Raw genomic sequence first — 25,104 nt, forward strand, 5'->3', positions numbered from 1 at the left:
GGGATGGAGCATTCACAGCCTCCCTGGGCAACCCATTTCAGTGCCTCACCACCCTTACAGTAAAGAACTTCCTCCTTATATCCAATCTAAACTTCCACTGTTTAAGTTTGAATCCGTTACCCCTTGTCCTGCCAGTACAGTCCCTAATGAAGAGTCCCTCCCCAACATTCTTATAGGCCCCCTTCAGATACTGGAAGGCTGCTATGAGGTCTCCATGCAGCCTTCTCTTCTCCAGGCTGAACAGCCCCAACTTCCTCAGCCTGTCTTCATACGGGAGGTGCTCCAGTCCCCTGATCATCCTCGTGGCCCTCCTCTGGACTTGTTCCAACAGTTCCATGTCCTTTATACACTGAGGACGCCAGAACTGCACACAATACTCCGAGTGAGGTCTCACGAGAGTGTAGTAGAGGGGCAGGATCACCTCCTTTGACCTGCTGGTCACACTCCTTTTGATGCAGCCCAGGATACGGTTGGCTTTCTGGGCTGTGAGCGCACACTGAAGCCTGCTCATGTTCTTTTTCTCGTTGACCAACACCTCCAAGTCCTTCTCCGCTGGGCTGCTCTTTGGGCCCCCTGTCTGCTGAGGATCATACTTTCTGAAGAAGATAAACTGACTCTACCCACCATAGCTTTAGGTTTTAGCTCCAGCTGGTGTATGCTGGTAATCCCGAGACACAAAATCATCTTCTGAATATATTGTAGTTAACTTTAGTTGTATAAATCCAAACGTTAGCTGGATACTATAAATAGGCAGGATGTGCAAGGAGGCCAAGTTGAAAATGTGCAGGAACTATGCCTTTTTTCTTTAATGTATCCCTGAAGTTGTGCTACGTTTCATCGTGTATAATATTTTTCATCTGAAAAAAAAACAATATGGATGTGCTTTGTGACTGTAGTAATTAATTGGACATAATAAAATGTTGAATATCACACTTTGTAGAAATGTATGGAGGAGAATGGGTAAGATTTTCTCAAGTTTTCTTGCATTTAAGTGCTTTCTTCGAGGTAGTTTTCTGCAAGATTGGGTAGACAGCAGAAATACATCTGGTTTATATTATATGATGGCTGTACTTTGGCAATGGGAAAAGATGGCACTTAAAAAAAGGGAAGCAGAATAAAAAGAGGAAAGCTTGGCAACTACAGAATGGAGGAACAATTACAAGAACCATCTTAAAATTCCCAGGATTTGTAATTTCTTTTTCCACGCATGCATTTTTCTGATGTTGCTGGTGTTAAAAGAGTGAGACAGAGGGAATTCAGTAGGACCTTAAAAAGCATAGTTATCTCCTTTATTCATGTTTCCCCCACAGCAGCTGCTGTGATTTAACATGTTGGTGGTAGCAAAAGGGATAGGAAGCAGGATGAGTATGCTGACTTAAAAAGAAATGATTGATCATCATTTTTTTCTGTTGTTTTTTTTTCACCCAGTGGCCAGAAAGTAATGAAGGTGCTCCGCCCCTTAACTGTAATTATCTATGGGTATAAGACAGAAGCAAAATTAATGCAGATGTTATTCGGAGACAGAGCTATGTGCGGCATCTTTGTGGTGGGAGAGGGGAAAAGTTATTCAAGCATTGCAACAATACCTACTAATGTATCACCTACTGTGGTTTACATTCGTTCTTTTTTTAATATAGTCACCCATAAACTACTTTTTTTATTCCACCACCCCCCCCCCCCCCATTAATGTCAGGTGATCCCGAAGTACAAAGAGTTGAAACTCTACTCATGTGGTAGACATTTACATCTTTGACTAAAGTTAATGGGAACTGAGGACACTGAGCATCTGCCTATTTTTGAACAAGACTACGGGGTGTGACATGTGAGTACCTTCCAAGAGTGTAGTAAGTGATGCATCCCCTGGGGCTGCCTTTCACATACTCTCATTTGGAGATCATAATACTTCAGCCTTTGCAGGGCTGGGGCTGGAAACGCTGGGAATCATACCTTCCCTGCAACAGTGTTTGAGCTATATGTCTGTACCTCCAGGTTGTTCAGCAGCTTAGCTGACTTGAAATAGAGCACTGGAACAAAATATGCTCCGAGTGATTTTTAAGTAAAAGCTAATGTGAAAATGTGGAAGTTTGAACCAATGAAAACACATTAAATTTAAAATGATTTTCAAATGTAGTAAAGAAAAAAATAGTGTTCCTGCTCTTGAAATTCCTAAAGGACACATTTTTCCCTCTGAGTCACGATTTAATTAGATTATAGTTTATTAGACATTCTTTACAAATTTTAAAATATTGCTATTATACATGCACAAAGGAAAATCAATTTGAACAATTGTATGTAGGCATTCGTTGAAGTCAACCACAAAACAGGAACATTTTATGTCAGTTATCAATGTACTCGATATGTATATCTAAAGTGCATTATGTTACAAAAAATATAGAAAGTCAGCAGCACCAAGATACGTTCACAAAATAAATACACCAGTCAACAAAATAAATTATGGTAAATGTGACAATAATAATTGTCTTAGCCTTAGCCAAAAAAAAAAAAAAAAAAAGAAAAAAAGGGGGAAAATCCACAATAACCAAATGTGCAGTTTCAGAGAGCAATGGGGGGGAAAGGTTTTATTCTGAGCATTTACAATATTTACAGGTAATAAATATTTTAATACTTCCCATATGTTCACTATTACAGAATACTGCAATATGTCTTCCAAAAATCTCTTGCTGAAAACGTCAGCGCCTCCTGCAAAAAAAAAAAAGGACAGAAAATAACAGAAAAATTAATTTTCACTTCAAATACGTGGACATAAAAATTAATATCAAGAGTGTCTCAGACTACCATGGGTAAGCCTTGCTGGTACACATTTGAAATAACCAGGCCAGCTTTAGACATCTTCTGAAGACCTCTAGTAGATTTGCTTTAATACAACTCAGGTAGCAGTATGGAGACCTGCAGTTTGTCACAACACTATATTGTACAACCAGAGAAATAGGAAAAGGTTTTAGTTTTCATTAGAGCCTTATGCAAGAAGATTCCTGAGTGCTACAGGTAGAAAAATTGCATCAACCTATAATAAATATGCCAAGTGCTAAATGGAAAAAAAAAAAAAAAATACCCAAAATAAAACAAAAGAAAGAAGTGAGAAATTTGTTTGGAAGATAAGAAGAAGACAGTCCTTACTGAACACTTTGACAATCATGCCCCTTTTGTTAACGGCTTGGGTGATGCTAAGTTTATGATTAAAACAATGTCATGGGGCTTGTTTGGTCTATCTTTACAACGCAGACCACCTATTAGACAAGGGTCTGTTCATCTTAGAGGTATATATTTCTGTGGTGTCATGTACATGAGTGCATACAGTACTCATGCAATAAAGGCAGCTCAGGTCTTAAAGTGACCAGACCCTTGACACCATCTCTTTAAACTCTTGAATGAATGAAAAGATTATGAATCCTCAAAGTTTCCCTCTGTAAGCCAAAGAGCTTATACCTGAAAGAAAAGAAGCATCTCCTAGTGTTAAGCTCTGACTGCCATTGCATTCAGTCCAAGTTGAAAGAGTCAGCTGTATACGGTCCAAAGCTTTGGGAGTTTTCTAAGGGATACTGGCAGCCAGGTATGAGATTTCTACTCTTCCCTTCCTTGTGAAGGCATGGGAACAAAAGCAGAGCCAGCTCCTACCCTGTTAGTGTACTACTTATACTACAATATTATTTTAAGTTACTTCTTAGTGGTGCCACAGGGAATGCTGAAGGGTTGGGCTTTTTTCCCTTTCCCTGTGAACAGCACATTTCTGTAACGCATGTTTATTCCCAGGGAAGCAGCTATAGGGTGGAATACAAAGCTGTATAGGATGGAAATGGATTTGCCCTGTGGCTGGACTGATCACCAAAGCTGTGGGCAGGCATGTGTGGGTGTGAGACACAAAAAAAAATGCAAATCCTTGTGAGTCTGAGGGGTTTTATTTTATGTGCGCATTGAAAGTGAGACTACATTTAATGTTAGGGAGTCTACTCATTTGAAAGGTTTCTTAGGAAATTGGGTAAGAACAGTTTAATTGAACTGGAACAGGAATATAGCTGGAATGTCCCTGAGAAAGAATTTTTAAGTGCCTGGAATGGAAATACTAGCATGAAGCTCCTTAGTAATTAATTGGTAATATTAGGGTGTATTCAGGCTATATTAGAATGTGTATAATAATAGCACACAATTCATACAGCATGACTGTATATGTGTGTCTGCACTACACAGATCTGTCTCTAAGAGGGTAACATTTTTAATTCAGCTTGGAGTTTAGGCTTTGTTTTAGAGTTTAAGCTAAGCCACATCTTGACAATGGGCTCCATACTAACCCCTACATGTAAGATGCCTTCTGTGATTTGGTTCCATGTTTTGCAAGATTGGCTTCTTTTATGAGATATTTCCTGTAATAAGTCAAAAGATCTAGAAAGCATTTTTGGTCTTTTTTTCTGTCCTAAACCCAAAATTTTGAGATCAAGTTTGTGCATAGGAAACTGGCATGAGGATTTTAATTCAGTGTGTTGAGAAGAAAAGCAGCACAAAGATACAGTGAAAAGCATGCTTAAGTGCTTAAGGTTTATCTTAATGCATTAAGCATATCCACTTCTTCACTGTAAAGTAATGATGCTTCTCCTAAGCGGCAGCTAGATTTAGGGGTGTTACAAAAGCAGTTGCTACTGGTGTAGCAAATGGAAACCCTGTCTGCACACACATTCCTCGCCCTCCACCAGCAGATAGAGTAGAAGTTCCTGATTCAGCTCAGTACAGCTGAGGAACCAACCTCATTCAGACGTGGTCATGTCTTCATGAAGATGTGCTTGGCCACCTTCTGCCAGCAGCCACAGAGACAGCTGCATTCAACCTGTCTACCTCTATCTAAAGTATATGTCAGGGAGTTGAGACTTGTTTTCATTTAAATGTAGAAATTATATCTTTCGCCAGTTTCTTAAGAGCTGAACCAGCATATTATGTATGCCCTGTCATTGTGAAGGAGAAATTCACTTTTCCTGTTTTGTGATTTCTCTTTGTTTAATTATCTTCAATTAAGTATCTAAAATATAGGTCCTCTTTAGGAAGCTGTTTCTTGCCCTGAAGAAATACTGCATCTTGAGAAATAATTTCAGTAAGGTAAAACTGACTACCTTCAGCCATCCAAATATACTTTTGAAAGAGAAAAGCTGGGCAAGGAAAATCAACAGGGTTGTACCTATGGTGTCCAAACCAAAGACAGAGTAGTAAGAAAAAAATAACTATTTTTTTCCTACAGTCAAGATTTCTATGTGTTGAAGACAGATGTTATTTATTGGCAACCACAGTTTTTTAACGTCCGTTGAAAAGTCAGGTTTCTCATGACCAGAGAGACCTGGAGCATGCCTCCTAAGGCACTGAGACAAACCAGCCCTTCTTACTACACCACTAACTGCTACAGCCATGCTAACACATTTATGGTCCAAGACACTGAATGACTAACCCCAAATGCTGGTAACTTCTGTATATCCCAGCAGAAGTTGAAGTGATGGAGCATGTTGCTAACTGTGGCCTGTAAAGCTTAACCCAAGAGTGTAGGTTTTTTTTAGTAAATCCCACAGCTGGTGTCTCTTTCTAAGGGATTAACTGCGAGCGAGGGGCACTCCTCTTACATTTCTGTTCTACCAAAGGGGAGGAACAGAGAAAAGGGTGGGAAAATGCAAACATCTGGGGAGAACTGAGGGACAGACTCCTTGGATTTGCCTGCAAGTGTGCAGACTTCCACTCAAGCAGAGATGACTGCAAGCAGATGAGTCACTTGGGGCACCTAGAGTGAAGTCTTCAGCTCACCACTGCCCTAAAAACCCTTCATTGTCATACATGAGGGAAGCACGTCTCCCTCCAAAAGCAATGCTCAACATTTTTCAGCAGTAATGTAATTATTTCACAAGCTGGCAAGAAGATGGTGCTGAATTAAAAAATCCTAATGGCAGGGAAAATTTTATGGTTAAAGGCTGGTCTGCGTTGTTTGCAGATATTACTAAGAGGGAAATTTTCCGTGTTCTCCCCTAAGGTTAAGCAGTAAAATGAAAAACTGTAAAGTAAGGGTAGGAAATTTGCCAAAAAGGGGAGGCGTTGAGAAGGAGGAAAGAAAACTTCGCCATTTTATAGATGCAGAGCCTTAAATAAAACTCAAAGCTTTCAATCTGCTGAGGCCCAAGTGTGGGACCAAGATCTGATGTGAGAGACACTAAAATTAAAACAGGAAAGGGAATTTTAATGGCTATGTTGTGCTTTGGTTTTGCAGAAATAACTCTGCCTACTACTAACTCAGCTTCAGAAGGTTCATTTTGGCAGTAAGTATTTTACTTGAATTGTTTGTCATAGGAAAGACAGACTTTGTCACAAATGTTAAGTGGAAAGGGTACTTACCTTCAGAAAGCACCTTGAGACTGTGCACTGCTTGAAAAGCCATCGCTCGCTTATGAGCAAAACAGTGTGCTATTACTCCAGTTATGAGTGAGGCCTTGGCCTCTCACACCAAAGGATAACAATTTCAGTAAATATGTGGTATGCCCCCACAAAGATATAGCAGAATTACCTTAAATTGTGATTATGTGTAGTTACAGAGTTGTCCAAGAGTGGGCTCTCAGTCACGATGCTTCCATACATGCCAGAAGTTAGCCAAACCGAGCGGGCTCGCCTCTTTTTCTTCTCTTGTTCCTTGCGTTTTCCAGGTTTTGCTTTCTTTTTCTTCCCTGATACCTTCATGGGCTGCTCTTTGTAGGTCTGTGATTTGTTTGTCTCCTGAGTTAGGTATCTGCCCTCATCTTCACTACCAAATCGCACAGGGTAGTTCTTCGTGTTGGTAGCAGGCTTAGGATTAGGTGAAACCTCTGAAGTTGCACGGATCTCTGCAGTGTTGACACCTTCAATTAAATTTTGAAGGAATATTCTTCTCCGTAAATCTTGGATTGACTTGCCCTTGTCATGCAATAGCTGGTGCTCTGATACAGCTCGTTTGCTAAAGAAAGAGAAGAGAGGAGGGGGAAAAATACCTTTAGGATTTGGTTGTTGCCTAGTGTTTGGGAGAGCTCCTCTCTCTTTTGGCAGTGGTGGGCACACAGTGAGTGACTGTATACCAGCTCTCAGGCTTGGAGACATCAAGTTAAGTCATACTGCTGGAGCAAGTAGAGTAGCTACTCCCTGCAGAGAAGGGAAAGACCTAAGCGGGTAATAATACTCAGCTGACTGATCATACAGCAATGGACCTGGAGTTGGATTAGTCACTGTTCTGTTCTAGGAAAGCATTACAACTCTTAATATATCACACTTCAGGCAGTAAAAGCAGGAAGGCAGTTGTCAGAGATAGGAAAACCAAAGGGTCAGATAATGGAGCACTGCAGTCAAGCAAGACAGGGAATAACAAGTACTTGTACTGAAGCCGAAAGCAGTGTTTATACAGAATCATTCTAATAATTTTCCTTTGCTCAGTCATGTACTTCAAAAACATAAATAAATGCATAAAAGTGTAATTCATTTCTAAATTTAAATAAGTGCAATTGCAGGAGTGTAATGGAAAAATGTTTGAATTTGGGTACCTGAAACATAGGCACTTCAGTCCATAATGAGCTAACCAGAGAGGTAGCCTGAGCACCAGCAGAGAAGAGCCTCAGCCACTCCTGTTGAATTTACTGCTTGGCCACTTCTGTCTAATTATTTGTTTGATGCCTTTCTAGTATTCTTCTAAGCGTGAACTTCTGGGACCAGTTTTCTTGTCTGCTGTGCTCTCTGATTTTTATTCCAGCTCTCTTCACTGGATCTTCTTCAAGAGCATCCTAGTTTGTTTGAGTGTGTCTCTGGTGCTTTTCCAGAGTTTGTGACCTTTTGGTTCACTAACCTTTGTCTTTGGGTGATGGTTTAGCTATCTGTCTTTCAGAGATGTTGTACTGGCAAAGAATGTATGAAACATCTGAGGAAATAAGATACAAGTGGCACCTGGGTAATAAATAACCATGATAAAATACATGCTGTTGCCTTGATGTGGAATAGACACACAGCTGCACTGTGAACCACAGAAAGAGCACAGGCTGGGATTTTAGCTATGTTCCCATGAATGCTATAATACAGTTTATCCTTCCAATTGCCCTAGTTCAGTGTGCAGAGATTGGCTATGTATCCTCTCATATTGCATCAGGGTACTCCATGTGACTGGATTTTTACCGGCCAAAGAAAATGAATTCATGGCCTTGCCTGTCATATAATGATTTGGTCAGTTAGCTGGATAAAAAGTTGTTTCTACATGTGGGTGAAATGGGAGAAGACACATAACTGTGAGTGAATATTTCTTCCTTCCGTCCCATCCCTAATTATCTTGCTATGTTACCAGGTCGCAAAATGTGGTGAACAAAGATAGCATGCTAAACGATTGGTAGTGTTCTGCAACTTACGTTTCTCAGTCCCTTCAGCCAAATTCTTTAGACTGTGATTTGATCAACAAGCTACCTGAAACTGGCAACTTCAAGTAGCATAAGTTTAAGAGCACACCTGTCACTTTTTGTATTTGCAGAGCTTCACTTTTTGACTACTGGGTTCATGTGGTGGGTTGGAGTGACACTACATCACTCTTAGTGCAAAATTCAAATAGCAGCTTTCCCCCATTCCACGAGACTGAAAGATGGCTGCTAGTTTTTCATGAAGTCATACAGTAGGGATATCTGCTCAAAAGCAGGCCTAGATATACTTGAGCCTGTGAGCAAACATTGTCTCTGTTTTAAACATCCTGAAATCAGTTTTGGATGACTTCAGGCTTTAGGGCAAATATTTTGTGCCCTTCAACTCAATGTCCCAAAGCAAAAATGCAATGTGATAACACTGAGCTGAACCCATATTATTTCTTTCTCTTTAGTGCAGCTGTGAACATTAACACAAGCTAAAAATCTCCCCCAGGAAAAGCTTTTGTGCAGTGCATTCCCTGAAGCTCTCCAACAGTCATCTCTAACAGTCTTCTCATTAAGGTCTGTCTGATTTGCAAGTGCGCTAATAAAACTAGCACCTTGGACTCCTCTGAGTGGCATACTTCTGTGCTCTTGTCAAGCTGTCCATTGTGGCTCACGTTACATTCTTAGCTTCAGTAATCTGTTTTCCCAGGATATTTGTGTGGGAAATGCAGTTCTCCTTTTACTCTTCTAGTTTATAAAAAGCACACAAAATCTCAGTGCTTTACTGAGTCTAAAACAGTATGCATGTCGTATGTGATGAGCAAAGCTTTCCTACTGCCTCTTGTAAACTACCAAGGATAATTCCTTTTATCACAGACAACCTAAAGCTGCCTTAATCCTGTAATGTGTATTTGGTCAATTTACCCACTGTGACAAAATCTTGAATCTCTAAAGCCTGTTATTAAAGTACTCCTGGTTGAAAAGCTATTCCATTTTACAGAGCTGAAACCTAAAGATTCGGTTCCAGTACACACAAGACAGTCAAAGAGCATTACAAGATCTACATCTTGATGGAGTATGCCTTCCAAAATAATGCAGGGATTGACATGTGAGGTGTTAGTGTGCCAGAAAGGGTGGGTTTCTGTTTAAATGTCTGTATGATATTTAGCATCAAGTCTGGCCCCAAATAACATTCTGCCATTCCAGATGATTGTATAACATTACATAGTGTTACGTTTCACATGACTTCTATTACTCAGCCAGACTTAAGGATTACATTTTGCCTATCAATTTCCTTTGTATGCTGTAGATCAAAAATCTCTTTAAAACAAAGAAGATGTGGTAGATACATATCTCTTTAACCTTCTGCCTCCTTCTGCCTCAATTATTCAAACAAATCCTATGTTTGTAAATCAAGGAGAAGGCTGAGGTAAGAATTGCTTCATGGTAGAGATATCAACAGTATCTCACCCACACACTCAGAGTAGGAAGGCAATGAAAACCGGAATGATTGCATTCACATCTTGGGTATGATACGTAAGAAAGTCTTAGACTGTCAGGGTTAAGATGACCCACTAGAGGTCCCTTCCACCCTGCTGCAAAAGGTACCTGTCATGCAGGGAAAAGGTCTGTACCCAAACCACATGCAATAAATGCTAAGCTAAAATGTGGTAGGCACTTTTGAGTGAAGGATGTTGGTTTGTACTTGACCAGAGCATCCGAACTAGTGGCTGTATGCAAGTACTATGCACATACGAGACTCGATGTCTCATTACATGGAAAACAGTAGACTTGTGGCTGTCCTGACTTCATGTACTTCTAGATAAGCTGTTCTTTTCAGGCACATTCCTTCTTCATTTTTTACCCTAGATATCTAGCGTCACTGAGAAGCAGCAGTCTTCAAGCAACAACTTTATGTTTCAGAGAGTTGTTCTTATTTAAGTGTTGTTATCCTTGAGCATTCACATTGTGGCTCATCATAAGTTTAACAAAATAACTAGAGAGGATTCAGTCAGCTCTAGATTTTGCAAGACTGAGTGCTCTTGCCACTGGCTCCAGAGGGAGTGAAAACTGCTCAACCTATCTCAGGGTTAGTAAAAATATTTTGAACAGATCTGGGGACATGATGCTGCAGTGTCTGGACATGCTGATAAAAATATCTAATTTCCCTTTGAGGCATTACTGGGTTTCTCAGAAGTTTTTCAGCAACTAAAGCATTTCTACTACAAATAATATGTCTGGCAATCTGTTCTCAGGACAATTTGCTGCTGCTTTCCATGGGAGATTTGCCTCAGTAAAGTCTGTAGAACCAGGCCTACGTCAATTTGATTATTTTTGCATGGGTCTAATGATGTGATTCAGTATTTTCATCCATTACTGGTTTAAACCTTTGACTGAAAAAAAATATCTCTAGGCTTAAGTGAGTTATTAACCATTAACTCTAGGAATGGTTTGTGGTGATATTAAAACATGACACATGTTTGAGTGTGGTGTCTGTGTTTGTGCTGTACCCACAAACAAAACTACGTGAATGCCACTAACTGACAGCTAACTGGTTTCTTATGTGTGTTTTACATGCCATAGCAAAGAGGGAGCTGAGAAATGCATTTTGACTACTTAGCTTCCACTTTTCTTCCCCCTGTCAGAATGGAATGGGGATGTTGGAAAGACCTCTGATCCTGACCTTTAAAAACAAGTGTTAGGAAAACACCAGCTTAAAAAAAAAAACACAAAAACAAACAAACAAAAAACAACAACAACAACAAAAAAAAACAAACAAGGGAGAGTATTTCTTAGCAAATCTAACTTCTTTAAAATACAAATTTGGCTCAGATCCAGCTCAGAGTTTCCTAGCCAAGAAAATAACAGCATTTGACTGTACTTCAGTTATTTTCAGATAACTACTGCAGATTTTTTATTTCTGAAACTGAGATTTGTTTTCTCTGTATTCAAAGAGAGGAAAATGGTTGCAAATGAAAGAAATAGCTGAACAATAGTTTGAAAGAGTACAAAGCAGCTCAGCATTAATGGACTGGGAAGGATACACTGTAGCACTATCAGCAATAACATGTTCTACACGATTTGCTGTAGGAGATTTGTAATAGCTGTCTGCCTGGTGCCAAAGCTTAGGTGTGTCTGTAGTCACTTCACCTGGGGGATTTTCTTTGTCGCTTAAAAGGCAGAGGAAGTGCTATTTGGAGATCTTGTCCTTATGTATGTAATAAAACATTTACAAGGAAAACAATCTGAAATCGTTTGCTGTGTCATGTTTCCCTATAAGTTGTGATTGGATTTTCCAACCTTCTTTTCCCATCCTGACTTCCTTTTGAACTTAGTGACAATACAGCCCTCCACGCAGTATGACTGAGGTGTTTCTTCCTTAGAAAATCTGATGCAAGTCCAGTGAAAGCCAGTGAGTTAGATGTGTGAGACAGCTGCTCCTACATCAGCCCAGTGGCTTCTCCTCTGCACTATGCGTAGGGGTATTAGTATAAACCATGCTGATTATTTTGGAAGGAGCAAAGAGGTCATTTCCTGAACAGACTTTCTTAGGTTACATTATCATTTATAAAAAAAAAATAAAATGCTTCTGCCTCCAAGATACTGGATTCCCTTTGGATTTTTATTATTGTTTTTAATTTTTATTTTTTCTTCCCTGAATTCAGTGGCAGAAATCCAAAGAAGTTGCTCAGTATTTCAGTTTCATGACAGCCCTCACTACCGTGTGTCTCTTCTACCCTTACCGATATTGGCTCCATGCCAGTGCAAAGAAGTATATGTTATTTAGTGTAACACGCAGCATTTTGATGAAACAGGATTCTCCCTACCAGGACCCTCCCGGTGTGCAGAAAGATGCATGGGCAACAGCACATGCTGGACAAACACAGAGCTGCCTTTCTGCTCCCCTCGGAAGAAGAGACCCTCAGCTCTAATACTCCTTCCCAAAAGCTCTATCGTCTTCTTCCCAAATGCTTTATAAGGCCGGCCAGCTGAAAAGCGCCCTTTCCCTGCCCCAAATGCTCTCTGCCTATCGCCTAGAGGCCACCAGGGAGCACCTGCGTTACCTGGGGCAGGTAACCCGCAGCCGCTCCGCTGCAGAGCGCTGCTGGGGCTGCAAAGCCTGCGGGGCTGCGTCCCCTCCCCACCCGCACCGCCACCCAAAAAGGGAAAAAAAAAGCAAGAGAAACTCACAGTCTGCGGCTGATCCCCTCAACTGATCTCCCGTGAGAGGGCACGGAATAACTCAGCAGAAACACCGCGAAACTCCACTGCTGGAAGAGTTTAGTGAACATTGTATCCTCCGGGTCTTAAAACCTGCAAGGAAAGGGAGGTCAGTCCCGAGGGATCCGGGCGCCAGCGCCGTCCTCAAGCGCTCCCCGCTTTCGGCTCCACCAACTCTGAGGCTGTGGAGGAAAAACAAACTTGCGGAGCTCTCGGCTGCGGCTCACTTCTTCCAAACTTCTCTCCGTCGCTCTCCCTTCCCTGCTGTCTGTCTCTTCCTCCCTCCTTCCCTCCCTCCCTCCTTCTCTGTGTCTCGCTGCCCGGAGGCAAGATCTTTCTCAATATTAGTTAAAGAATCATCTAGCTCCTTTTTGACTCTGGTTTAGAGAGCACGTCTATTTATCTCCTTGAGCCCTGATCAATTCTAGTCCTCTAAGCCGCTGTCTCAGGGCTTTACGTTACAGGAGAAGCCCTCTTTGCAGATAAGGAGAGATTCTCCAAAGTCAGCTCAGCTCCCCCTTGCTCTGCAAACACAAGCACGGACACACACACACACATAGACGAACGCAGATTCGGGGGCGGAGGGGCGGGGGGATGCATCTATACATCTGTCTTTAAGTATACCTCTGCTAAAAAAAAAAAAAAGTCAGGTTCACGTCCTCAGTCAGCTTCCGGAAAGTTTGGTCCACAAGTGTGCCGGGGACAAGGGAGTTCAAGGAAAGAGCGCTGCCTAGCTGGAGAGCCAGAGAGGTCTAGGCAGAGCGGCAGCCCGGGCAGGCTCGGGGGCTGGGAAGCATGCTTGGCTCTGCAGGTTGGACTGCGCTGGAGCCTGCGATGTTCACACGCTCCGAAGCAGCCTCTGGGAGACCTGCGGGAGGACGGAGGGTTTTGCAAAGAGATGGCGCCCTAGGAACATGTGCGGAGAGAGAGAGAGAGAGAGCCCGGCCGGGATACCCACAGCCAAAGAGGAGACGAGAGATCAGCCCTTCCCAGGACCGGAATCAAAAAGGAGCGAAGAAAGGGGGACATCCGACAGCGCACGCGGTCAGCAGACTCTGAGGACTCCGGCCAAGCTCTTCGCATCTTCTGCAGCCGAGCTCCTATCTCTTTCTGTGTGTCTCCCACCTCCCTCCACGGCTCCGTTTTCGTGTTTACCTCTAGGTCACCACCTCCCCTGCCGCAGCACAGTGCGGAGGGCCATCCCGTCAGTGGGGACACTTTCTAGATCAAGCCCAAATGCCCAGCCTGGGGTCGTTGCCGCCTCTCCTTTCACGCACCTACCGTTGTTGGTCGCGGTTCCCCTATTAGCTGCAGGGCTGACTCCTAATGATGTTAATTGTACGCTAGTAAAGGGGGGCTGAGGGGGGAGGGCTGAGGGAAGGACTCGCAGTCTATGAACATAGGCGCTTCTGGCCAAAAAAATAAATTAGTGGAAAGTTTTCTCCTCCTCTCCCTCTTTCGCCTTCCACTTCGCCCTCCGCCAATCCGGCCAGGGTGTTGCAGGTATCTGTGTCAGGTTGCGCTGCCGTGAGAAGCGAACAGCTACAGGGGAGCCGCCGGGGACCCCCGCTCCGCCTGCAGACCATGACCACCACCCCCCCCCCCCCACCCCCCCCCCCCCGGCGGAGGGACTGAATTCTTCCATCACGGGAAAACACTTATGTAAAAAACAAAGGTAATACAATCCGCCCTTTTATACAACCCGCTTGCGAAAGAAAGTGCCCTCGGCTATTACGAAGTAAGGTACAGGGGGAAAGCATGGTAGGGGGTTTAGAGGGGTGGTCCAAAGGGAACCACTTTCTCTGTTCCAAAGGGAACCACTTTGGAAGTCAACCTGTCCGGCTGCAGAAGAAGGGCTCTCCGCAGGTTGTGCGCAGGCAGGCAACAGCTAGCACCTGGGGCCGCCGGCTCCGGCTGGGCAGCATCCAGGCACCATTCAGCCATCCGCGGCCGCGCACCCTCCGCGGGGCTCCGCGCCCCACTGAAACCTGCCCGAAGAAACCTGCCCGCCGACAGGTGCTGCCCCCAGGAACGGGGGGGTAGCTGGCTTATGCCACCGACAGCCTGATTTACAGCAAAATGCCTGCCCAACACCCTCGCAAACCGCATCAGAACTCTGAGGTCTGCCGGCCGGTTGCTCTTTCTCATCCTCTCCCCGTACTAAGGAACGCTTTCTGGCAAAAGTTTAGGTGCAGAGCAAACCATTGTTCTCCCTGCAGGTTATTTCACGTTAAAAGACACTTGCTGCCACGATTTCTAAGTCCAGCTCCTTAGCCGAATTTCATACCGCACCCTCAAATAAAAGCGACTACATGAGAGCTGGAATAGAAATCATGCTGAAGATATTAAATCGTTTATGCAGTAAATACATTCCCTGAACACCTGGTAGGCTATAAATGAAAATGTATGGCTAAAAGGCTTCTTTGATTTACACTGCCCTTTCGACTAATTAAAAATAATTGTAAGATCCCCTGAAAAGAGCCCCCACACATTCATAAGTCTATTGCTCATGTTCAAAGTAAAACGTCCATCAAATATTTTTAGAATTTCCTTCCCCCTAGAAATAATAATAATAAAAAATAATAAAAAGAAATAACCAACCACCCCAACCCTTACAGCCTCAGGAAAAATAAATAGCCTTTTTAAACTTGGAATACTGAAGTTTCTTCATAATTTATTACTTCACCTTTTCCTTGAGTTACAGCCCTCTGTGCCTCTCAGAGATCACCCTGGCCAACAGTGGTTGATCTTCTCAGCAATCTCTTCCAAAACTATGTTTATGCTTAAGAAAAAGAAAAAAAAATAAAGGGGAAAAAAAAAGAAAAAAAGGTTAAATAAATCAAAAAAAAAAACTTTTCAAAAGAAATCCAGCCCTACAGAGTTTTTATTCTGCCTGCAACAGATTAGTGCTAAATAAAAGGTGTTAAAAGCAGGTGCTTTTCTCCCTTGCTGCTCTTTTTATTATGAAGAACAGAAGCTTCTCCTAATATATATAGTGAGGGAGACCCTTCTTTATTGCTTTTATTGAAAAGACCAAACTTGTGACATCACTAACCACCTTCCTATGGCTGAGTTTGCCTCATCTCTGCCTCAGTGGGCTTGGAAAAAAAAAGAGAGAGAGAAAAAAAAACCCTACATTCCAACTATGGCTTTGCTAATATGGCAGGAACTGAGCAGTGCCAAACCTGTTTAGGACACTTACTATCACACCATGATAACACCCCCCCCCCCCCTTCTCCTTCCCCCTCCCTCCCCCCCCAAAGGCTCTTTGTCATCTACAACAACCGGCACAGCGCTTTTTCTCCTGCCACCTACACAAAACCCGTGAGCAAACTCCTCCTGATACCTAACTTCACCGCAAGCCTGAGCCCTCCTCCGTGGCCGGACAGGGTGAAAAGTACCCTCTGCAGGGGTTTAAATCCGTCTTTTCCCCGCAGGATGGAGCCTGGGGAGGGGGATGTGCACCCAGGGAAGCTGCTCCCGGGGACTGACCCCCTCTACCTGCACCATATCACCCCGCCGGCCCCAGCTTCTCTTTCCTGCTACCTCCGGGTGTCCCCTGACCCCGGGGAGAGCGGGGAGAGGATGATGCTGAACTAGAGGAAGGACCGAGGAGGGATGCTTTGGTACAGGTTTTGGGACGGGAATCGCACCTACACCAAAGCATCTCCCCGCGCATGGGTCACCCCAGGCACGGCTGTCCCCGTGTTTAGGAGCGAGGAAAAGCTGTAGTTTTGTTCTGGTTTCACCTGCCGGGGTCTCGGTTACTGCACGGCTCCCCGCCAAGGCGATGTTCTTGCGGCTGCCGCTGATTTTTCCAGCCGGGAAGCACGGAGGGAGCCGTGAGGTGAAGGCAAACCCCTGTGTTTGCCTTTCTGGTCAAGCCCTGCCTGCCGCGACAAGGCAAACCTTATCATTTTAGGTTTTCTGCTTTCCTTTTCTCCCGTCTTCCCGCCTCAAAGACAATGAGATTTTGGAAGGATGCCGCGATTGGCTTCTGCTTCTTTTTTCCATACGTATAAACAGGCATAAATCAGCTTTCCTACGAGGAAACTGACCTGGGAGTTTGGCTAGGAAGATAAGTCCCTGTTCCAGGTCTGGCACGTAATTCCTGAGCAAGGAATAGGGCCAGGGGTTGCGGGCGGGTGTGTGACCGGACTCCCCCCCGGAGCAAAACCTTCTCCTGAAACAAGAGGAGACAAGTGGGACAGGTTTAGCTAATTGGGGAGGAGATGCCAATGCAGCCTCAGAGATCCAGAAGGAATTAATGACTAACCCCCCTGCCCGGTGCCCAGAGACAGACTAAATCCTCCTCTCTGCAAACTTCCCATCCTTCACCTCTGTGAAGTTCCGCCTCTCCCTCCTCCCTCTTGTTTTATTCACAATAAAGCATTTTCGTCATTTCCCCTCCCGGATTTCTATAACCTCAGTTGCACTCGTCCAAGGCTCCGGTTCAGATGGGGAGTTTAACCTCCCCAGTCTTCCCAGGGTGGAAAAAATGGTGTTCAGCAAAAAAAACACAGGCGTGCTGACTGCTTTGGAGTGAGGCTGGCGGGGAAGGGAAGGGAGCGGCAGCACAGCGGTTGCCGGTCTTGTCTTGAGAGGACCCCAAATTCCCGGAGACTCGCACAAACCGTGTGATCCAGTGGGGTTCAAAGCCAGTGAGCGCGGCTCTCTGCAGGCGAGGTGCGAAGTCTCAGCTGTTTTTTTTTTTTATTTTAGGTTATTCCCCCCCCCCCCCTTTTTTTTTCCCGAAGCTCCCAGGGTGGTCTTGAGGGCAAGGCTGTTCTGCAGATAGTAGCAAATGCGATTGCTTACAGATTTAGGCAGGCTTTCCAGCAAGTACTCATTCTTGCCCACAGCCTTGAGCTTTGCTGTACCCAGTTCTCACAAAGGTTGCCTTCCTCCCCTCTGCTCTCCCAGGGCTGTCAGGGGTGAGAAACTACTCAGTCCAAATCTGACATGGTGTAATCTTCCAATTGGGTCAAAAGATTGTTTGAAAGAGAAAACTGTTTTTTTCCCTCTCCCCATCAGCAAGACCCAGATGTTTCGAAGCGCTCTATCTGCACACACTAATCTCCTTTATTAAACAATGACAGCGTAGCTGCGCAGAGCTGCCTCTCCCACCCTAGAGGCGGCCGGAGTTCCCCAAGTTCAGCTATTGACACACTGCGAAGTTTATTTAGGCAATATGCATTTAATTTATGCACTCGAGAAAGCGGGGGGAGGGGGGGGAGGGGGGGGACGGGTGGGTGGGAAATACTGAAGAGGCTGTGTGGAGCTGCAGAGGGCTGTGCCAAATCTTTTGTCTGGTTCCTAGAATCCAGTAGACACCGAAAGGAATAATTTTGAGATTTGAGGGCGAAGAGTCAGTTATTAATTCATAAAAAGCCTGTCCCTACTATGTATAGCCCAGCGGTGCCGGCGGCTGGCACCCCGCGGCGGAGCAGCCGGCCAGCCTGGACCCCGTTCAGCGGGCTGCGGCGGGGCCGGTGAGCTGTCCATGGTGGTGCGGGCTCGGCCTCCCGCTCCGGCCAACCGTCCCACACGCGGACAGACGGCCCCGGCTGGGTGAGCAGTGGGAGCTCCGGGTGACACGTCCCGTGTTACTGTCTCGCTGTCCCTGCTTTCTCGCTAAGGTATCTATGTAATTTCTACTTGTAAAGCCCCTACTCGAATCTTCACCTGCAGGTAGGTAACCTGCAAGAAACAGGCAGCTCTTTCAGGCTCCTGTTGGAGGCAGACTTCCAAATGCATGACCTCCCAAGGATCATGGCATTCCAAGTGCTAGCAGTAAACCATGCTTTCCATGATTCACGTATTTTCACTAGGTGCCCTGAAACCTTTAGGTGTTAAGCTGCCTTTCTCTAGTTCTGGTCTTGACTTCAGTTTTAAGTATCTCTTAACATCGGTTGGACTGTTTTATTTTGTTTCATTTTTTGTGACTGAATATCTACTAAATACAAACAGGAACAAACGTGTCTGGTCTATTCAATTTAAACAGAACTATTACCAAACTGGGCTGGCTTGAAAACAAGAATTCAATTTAAGGGTGGGGGGGGTGGGGGGGTGGGGTGGTGAAGAGAGAGGAGGGGGAAGGGAGGGGGAAGCTTTACAATTTGTTTTTGCACTGTGTTGAAACAAAATCCAGCCCTTTAGACATTTTTTTTGAGAGAAGGCAGACTCACCTCCTGCCTTGGAATAGCTTAGTGGTTAGTGTACTCATCTGGGTTGTGGGACACCAGAGTACAAGTCCTTTCCTTCTGTGATTCAGAATGCTAATCCCTGAAGAGTTGGCTTCTCTCAGTTCCATCCCAGACAGAAAAACCTTTCTGATTACATTTGTAATGAATTGATATTTTCCAATGGGTGAAAAATGAATATTTAGTTAAGGAAAAAATCCCATCTAACTGTTATGCTGAGCAGCTTGGGTTTCTTGGTTAAAAAAAAAAGAGAATTCCAGGCTTCCATCATACAACAAGGAAAAAGAATTGCAAGTTGTGAAAAGAAATGATGTGCTAGGAAAAAGGAAGGTGTCTCCTTCTCTGGTGGCACACAGGGCTAGTGTGGTTCAGACATACTCTCTTTAGCTTTAGTGCTTCTGTCCTTTCCCATGGGCACATGCAAATAGTATGGTTAAGGTTTGCTTTCATTAGATATAATTTTGTTTGATTTATTTTTTTCTATTTGTTTAGCAGATGGAACACTGGAGATAGTTGCACTTAGGATCATGTCTAACCTCACAGGGCTTCCAAGCCCAGAAGACAGGCTGCCTTTCCATACCTGGGATGAAGGAAATAACTTGTTTGCTTGCGGTTTGAAATCATGCCTGTGAATCTGAACAGCAAGATACTATAACATGCTCCACTATAAGCATGACCTTTATTTGGTAACATTTCTTAAATACATGTCTTTGTTTTATGCATTTTGTCTTTAATAATTCTTTTTGGTAAACTCCAGTCTATCTTCCAAGAACTTTGCTGCTTTTTGCTCTTTGTTTTAAAACATAGAGATGACTGGAAATGTTACATGCAACCTCTGCTTTGACTCAGATGTACTTTGCTCCTTCCTCTGCTCCTGTACAAGTACAATGATCCTGCATTGTCTTCTTTCATATCGCATTAATTATCCATTTTCATATCCCAAATTCCCAGTAGAACAAACTGCATCTTTAAACTTTTCCCAGAAGTCATGGGATCTGATTCAGCTCTCACTGAAACCAAACTGATTACCTATTTTCCTTTATTTGGGTGGGAGTGAGCATTTTACATGGTCAACCCGTCTCCAAATTTTGAATGTTCTTTGATCTCACAGTCTTTTCAGACATGATGTCCCATAGGGTGTGAAGCCTAAGCTGTAATGAGCAAAGTGGAATGAACACCTGACTTGCTTTAAACAGGCCATGCATACTGAAATGTAGCCCACAGAGTTGCCCATGGCATGCTGCACAATCAGCTTGGACAGCAGGAGATGTGAGCAAGGACATTTTTAGAGGAGCTTCAATTAAACCTTGCAGGGTAGAGTTCTCAATTTGCTAGCTTATCAAATGTGAAATTCAATTAACCTCAATCGAAAAGGATCAACTGTAAAAGTTAACAGTAACTGTTATTTATTTATCCTAAGATGGCTAATGTTTCTTATATCATTCTAACACCCTGTCTTACACCAAGATTAATTAATTACTCCTTCATCTCCAGATTTCATCTCTCTTAAATGAGCAGTAATACTCTATGAGTTTGGTCTGACCTATCAGTGGTGTTCTCTAAAGGCTGTTTTTTATTTCTTAGGAGTATTGACTATATTTCTGCCAAATGCTTGAAGCAATTTCAGTGGCTGTGGGAATGGAAGTATGAGGGTGCCAAAAAAGTTGGTAAAGCAATATTTGGCTTTAGCAAGCTAAGGTGGCAAGGTCTAAAAAAGTAGAGTTTTGGCTCTGAGCAGGACTGGACATTGACAGTTTCTGGGTACTGCTGCCCTTACTAAAAATCACTCTGTCTCCCAAGCCCTAGAGATGAATTAAGTCTTATACAGGTTCTTGAGTTGGCAAATGAAGGAATGACACATGGGAGAGTTTTCTGAGAGCAGCCGTATGACTCAGGGGAGGCCTCTGTAGTCATAACGCATGTAAAAACAAAGCAAGCTATACTTAGTGCAGGCTGAGGACAGCTGTAGGAACGCTCTGCAGGTTGCTATACTGGCAGAATCAAGATCCAAGGTTGTAATACACAGTCTTGACAAAAGGAGGCTGTAGTCATCATTTCAACCTGTAGATCAGAATAGCAGCACGGAGTTGGCTTCTATTTTATTGGAAATATTTTAATTCCTTAATCACTTTGTAGACTACCACATAAGAAAAAAAGAAAAAAATCTTTAAGTGGTTTTTCCGTCTTTGTCCTGTTGGAGTACTGTACTTGCTGACCAGCTAACCGTGCCCTTGAACCTGCAGTATAGCAAGCGTACTTAAAGCAACTAAAAGATGCCCACTTGATGTTGCTTTCTAGGAAGGGCCAGTAGCTGAGCATGGAAATGTGAGAAGTTTCTCACTTTCAGATGTATCTGTTTGGAAATTATGCAGACAGACAGATGGAGAAGGCTCCTGGGCTTCCAGAAGGAGTTAAGATTTCCAGGGCATGTGGCTATTCCAGTCCTTTTCAGAGACCCTTTCAGACCCTGGTCACTGCAGAATGTCCCCACATGTGCCCAGACCTGACAGAGCTCTTCCTCATGTTATTGTTTTCCATCTTTGAATGCGCAGCACTGAAACTCCTACAAGAGCCCTGCACCAGGACAAGTAGACCAGAAAAAATTCCATTAAAATTGAGGGATTCCATCTGTATGAAGAAAAAGCTTGCAGGATTCAAGGGGGAATATCAGACCTGACTAAATCTGTATTTTTTTTTATTAACAGTCAATGGAGTCACAGGCATGAATAGGAAAATTGTGCAACAGATGGTAAGGCTTATCAGATGGTTGCTTATCGCTTCTTACTCCTGGGATGCCTTTATCCTTTTTTCACCAAATACCACTATTTCTGCAATGTCAGGCCAAAAGGTAATCGGTGATAACAACAGCCTGTCCTGTCACAAAGACAGGGATTGTTAGGCTTATGATTTCTATGATTGCAGTCACTGTCAGACCATGTCAGACTCCTTCAACCACCTCTTCGAGCCCTCTCAAAGCTCCTTTTGCAAGCCAGCATGAAGGGTTGGGTCTGTGTGTGGGAGAAGGGAAACAAACTTTGTTTCAGTGACTACAGATATCAGACATATCAGCAAACCATGTTGTGAAGGCCACCTGCACGCTGTGCAATCTGTCCTCCCAGCAGCTTCAGAGCAGGTGGTTTTTAATCAAGGTCTCCAGGTGCTTGTTTATGAAATACTTAGTTTTGAGGGACACATGCGCAGTGTGAGGAAGAGTGTGATATCTGTGCAGCCTTCTGGAATCCTGGGCTCATTAGTGACTAGTGATGATGTGCTTGTCAACACCTATAGGAAAGCCAATTTGTACTAAATTATTTAAACCCTACTCAAACAATGATGATCTTATTTAAGTTGCAGGTGCTCAGCTTCAGGCTCAGGCTTATGCAAGCTGTTTACTTGTTATGTCTCAAAATGCATTTACTGGAAAAAAAAAAGGAAGAAAAAAGCATGCTTGTAAGAATGCACAGAACAACATCTTTTTTCATTTTTAAGGCCTTTTTCCATCAACACACAAAAGCTGAACTAAGTCTTAAGTCATGTTAAGTTTTGCCAAGAACTGGGACCTCCAAGAGCCCGTTTGTGTTCTGCAAAGCTTTTGCACAATAGATAACATCTAAAGGCTGCGAATGAGCATAAGAGCTCAGCTGTGTTGGGTGCTACACCAACCTGGGGTATAAAAATAGCTTCTGCTTCATAATGCCGTTTAAGCACAAGCTGCAACAGGGAAACAAACCAAGCAAATAGGAGAGAACGAATGGGGTAACGATAAGCCCAAATCTGTTTCAGTTAGCTTTGTATCAGAGCAGCCCACTGTGTATAACACAGTAACTGGTAGACATCAGTGCAGAAGTAAAGCTTCAGATGGAATTCAGAGGTTTGTAGGAAATGGCATAATGACATAAGGGATACAAAGAGGGAAAGCACAGGGGATATGACTTAGATGTGGATGAACAGGCAGGGAAATTTGGCAGTGCTAGCAGAGTGAAGGAAGGAATATGACTTTTATCAACAGATAAAAATATAAAAAAAGTGTGGGATTGAGGTCAGCTGAGATCTTAACTATGTTTAGATCTCTTGAGCGCAAGTCAATACAAGTGAGATGGAATAAAGGGTGGAACTGGATGGAGGCAACTTCATGTGTCATCATGCTAAAGATAGTTTGAGAGTGAATAAAGTATCTGTGCTTAGGGAGGCCTCATACTGTGGGTCTTGGTCCATAGTTAAGATCTTGGCTGTTATGGTAATGCAAACACATAACAATCATAAAGGAAGGGTTCAATGACAGTGTAGTATAAAGCCCAAAGAAAGGGAAGAAAGAAAAAGAGGAAAGATCATCTGGACAAGGTTCTAAATGGCCAGGTAAAGAAATGCAATGAAACACAATGCTCAGTGCAACGTGGAATTTGAACAGGGTGTTGCTGAGCAGAACTACTGAACAATTTATGAGAATGTGGGTAGGGGAGGAGATTTGGGATTTAGCCAGGTGAAAGAGGTTGGAAATTTATCTGAGAGCTGTATTAGTCAAAAGAAACTAGAAGTCAAACTGGAGACAGCTGTGAATAATATTAGTGAGAAGGATTCAAGGTTTTTTTTGTGTTGCAAAAGACATCAATCCTCATTTGAGAGGAGAAAGAAAATGGGAATGTTGTAAGCAATGGGTTGTTTAAAGACAGGAAGAACTACAGCATATTTGAAACAATGCCGTAGCTTTCTCTGTCTTACTTTGTCCCATTAGTATAGGGCAGAAATATTATTTTGCAAAATGCAAAGATCACAGGTGTGTAATTTTGCTTCCACACTGTAATTCTTATAATGAACTTCAGTCAGCTTCAGTTGTGTTACAACATAGTGTACTTCAGTCTTCCTGTTCCTGTCATGAACTTTTACCTGAGTGTGAAAAACATGTCTTTTCTCTTTTTCATGTTTTTTTTCTTTTAATCCCTCAGGTGCTTTTTTGTCCTTTGTGAATGTCTCATATTTGTTATAAATTTGCCTCCTTCAGTTGGTTTATATCCCCAGTCCCCAAGCTTTTCCAACCTGGCTTATTTAATTTTTTTGTGCAGCTTGATTATACCCCTCTGCTATCATAGCTATTTTAAAAACATCTGAAATTTTACAGTACCTCTTTAAGTAATTCACATACAAGGTACCCTGTCTTTCAAGCTGCTTTAGTAACTAAGTGAAGCCAGCTAGTTCACTGACCTGAAACCATTCTCTTGATCTATCCTCTGTACTGGAAGGTCCCCTAAGAATAATGGCCAAGGGACATACTTGTCATTTTTCTGCATTTCTGTCATTATTTCCAGAGTCTTGCTGGATGCACTTCATAATTTACGCAATCACACCTTTAAATCCAAAAATTCAACGTAGAGTTCCATGAAAATACAGCTGTGAAGAAATACTGGGGGTTTTCTCCAGTTTTTTCTGAAGAAGTTTCATTATAAGTTTCATTGTGTTGTGACAAGGCATGTGAATACAGTGTTTGGCCATAAACGTAATGACAGACAAAATGTATTAATATTGATTTATTTATATCATCATGTTTAATTTGCTTTACTCATCATGCCACTATGTTTTTTCTTCTTCTTATGCCATCACAGAACAAATAAGCTCCATCTTTCAGTGATGTGGGAAAGGCAATGAATGACCGTTCATTGAAACAAACAGGAACAGCGGAGTTGGCCTTTTTGGAATAAAGAATTTGGTCATACATTTTATGTGAAAGATTAACAGACACAATCTGAATGTCAGTCCTTGTTTTACTTCACAAGTTCTCTGTCTCCCTAAGTGTACTACAGAGTAAAGAATAGACAGCATTTTTGTAGCTCTGTGATTAGAAACAGTTTTCCCCAAAGATACTTTTGATTTTAACAGTTGAAATATGTTTTTATTTATCCTATGTGAAAGTTCATTTCAGTAATGGAGGCTGTTTTGGAAGATGAAGGAAGATAAAGAATTTAATTATTATTTATAAGATTATCAACAGGTTGATTAATCAAAATAAATTAGTAATTACAGAAAATGCAGCAAGGGTCACAGTAAAGTACAGTATATACTTAGCTAAAAAGAAAGAAGTCTATTGAGATGGTTTCCTTGCTAATCAGAAGCATGGCAAATTTTCAGGCTCAGGAAGTTCATTTAGGTTACAACAAGGCAACAGCACACACATATATTGTTCATTTTGCTTTATTTTCCACAAGCAGTAACAGAATCTTCAGTCAAAGTATGGCAGAATAAGAGGATGAGACAATGTAACTGTATAAATCCCTGCAACCAGAAATCTAGTTAAGATTAGAATT

General features: G+C 42.8%; 1 protein-coding gene across 1 annotated transcript; it reads right to left on the bottom strand.

The window, feature by feature from the left end:
• Window positions 1–2,301: 2,301 nt before the first annotated feature.
• PTHLH (parathyroid hormone like hormone) lies at window positions 2,302–13,955 on the bottom strand. The gene is made up of 4 exons (XM_061476354.1): window positions 13,883–13,955; window positions 12,576–12,698; window positions 6,545–6,967; window positions 2,302–2,700 (listed from the first exon to the last, which is right to left on the bottom strand). Exons 2-4 carry the CDS (start codon window positions 12,674–12,676, stop codon window positions 2,691–2,693), a joined length of 534 nt encoding a protein of 177 aa, XP_061332338.1. The 5' UTR covers window positions 12,677–12,698; window positions 13,883–13,955; the 3' UTR covers window positions 2,302–2,690.
• Between the last annotated feature and the right edge of the window lie 11,149 nt (window positions 13,956–25,104).

The sequence above is a fragment of the Pezoporus flaviventris genome, unplaced genomic scaffold, assembly GCF_033815535.1.
Source record: "Pezoporus flaviventris isolate CSIRO_AGI_PZ_B2104156 unplaced genomic scaffold, CSIRO_AGI_Pfla_v1 ptg000096l, whole genome shotgun sequence".
NCBI classification, from domain to species: Eukaryota; Metazoa; Chordata; class Aves; order Psittaciformes; family Psittacidae; genus Pezoporus; species Pezoporus flaviventris.

Bases quoted from the DNA above. Each gene is read 5' to 3' on its own strand.
- PTHLH (XM_061476354.1), bottom strand. From the start codon at position 12,676: ATGTTCACTAAACTCTTCCAGCAGTGGAGTTTCGCGGTGTTTCTGCTG. The intron at 6,968-12,575 runs GTGAGTTTCTCT...CTCTTTCTTTAG, and splicing joins GAGGGGATCAGCCGCAGACT to CAAACGAGCTGTATCAGAGC.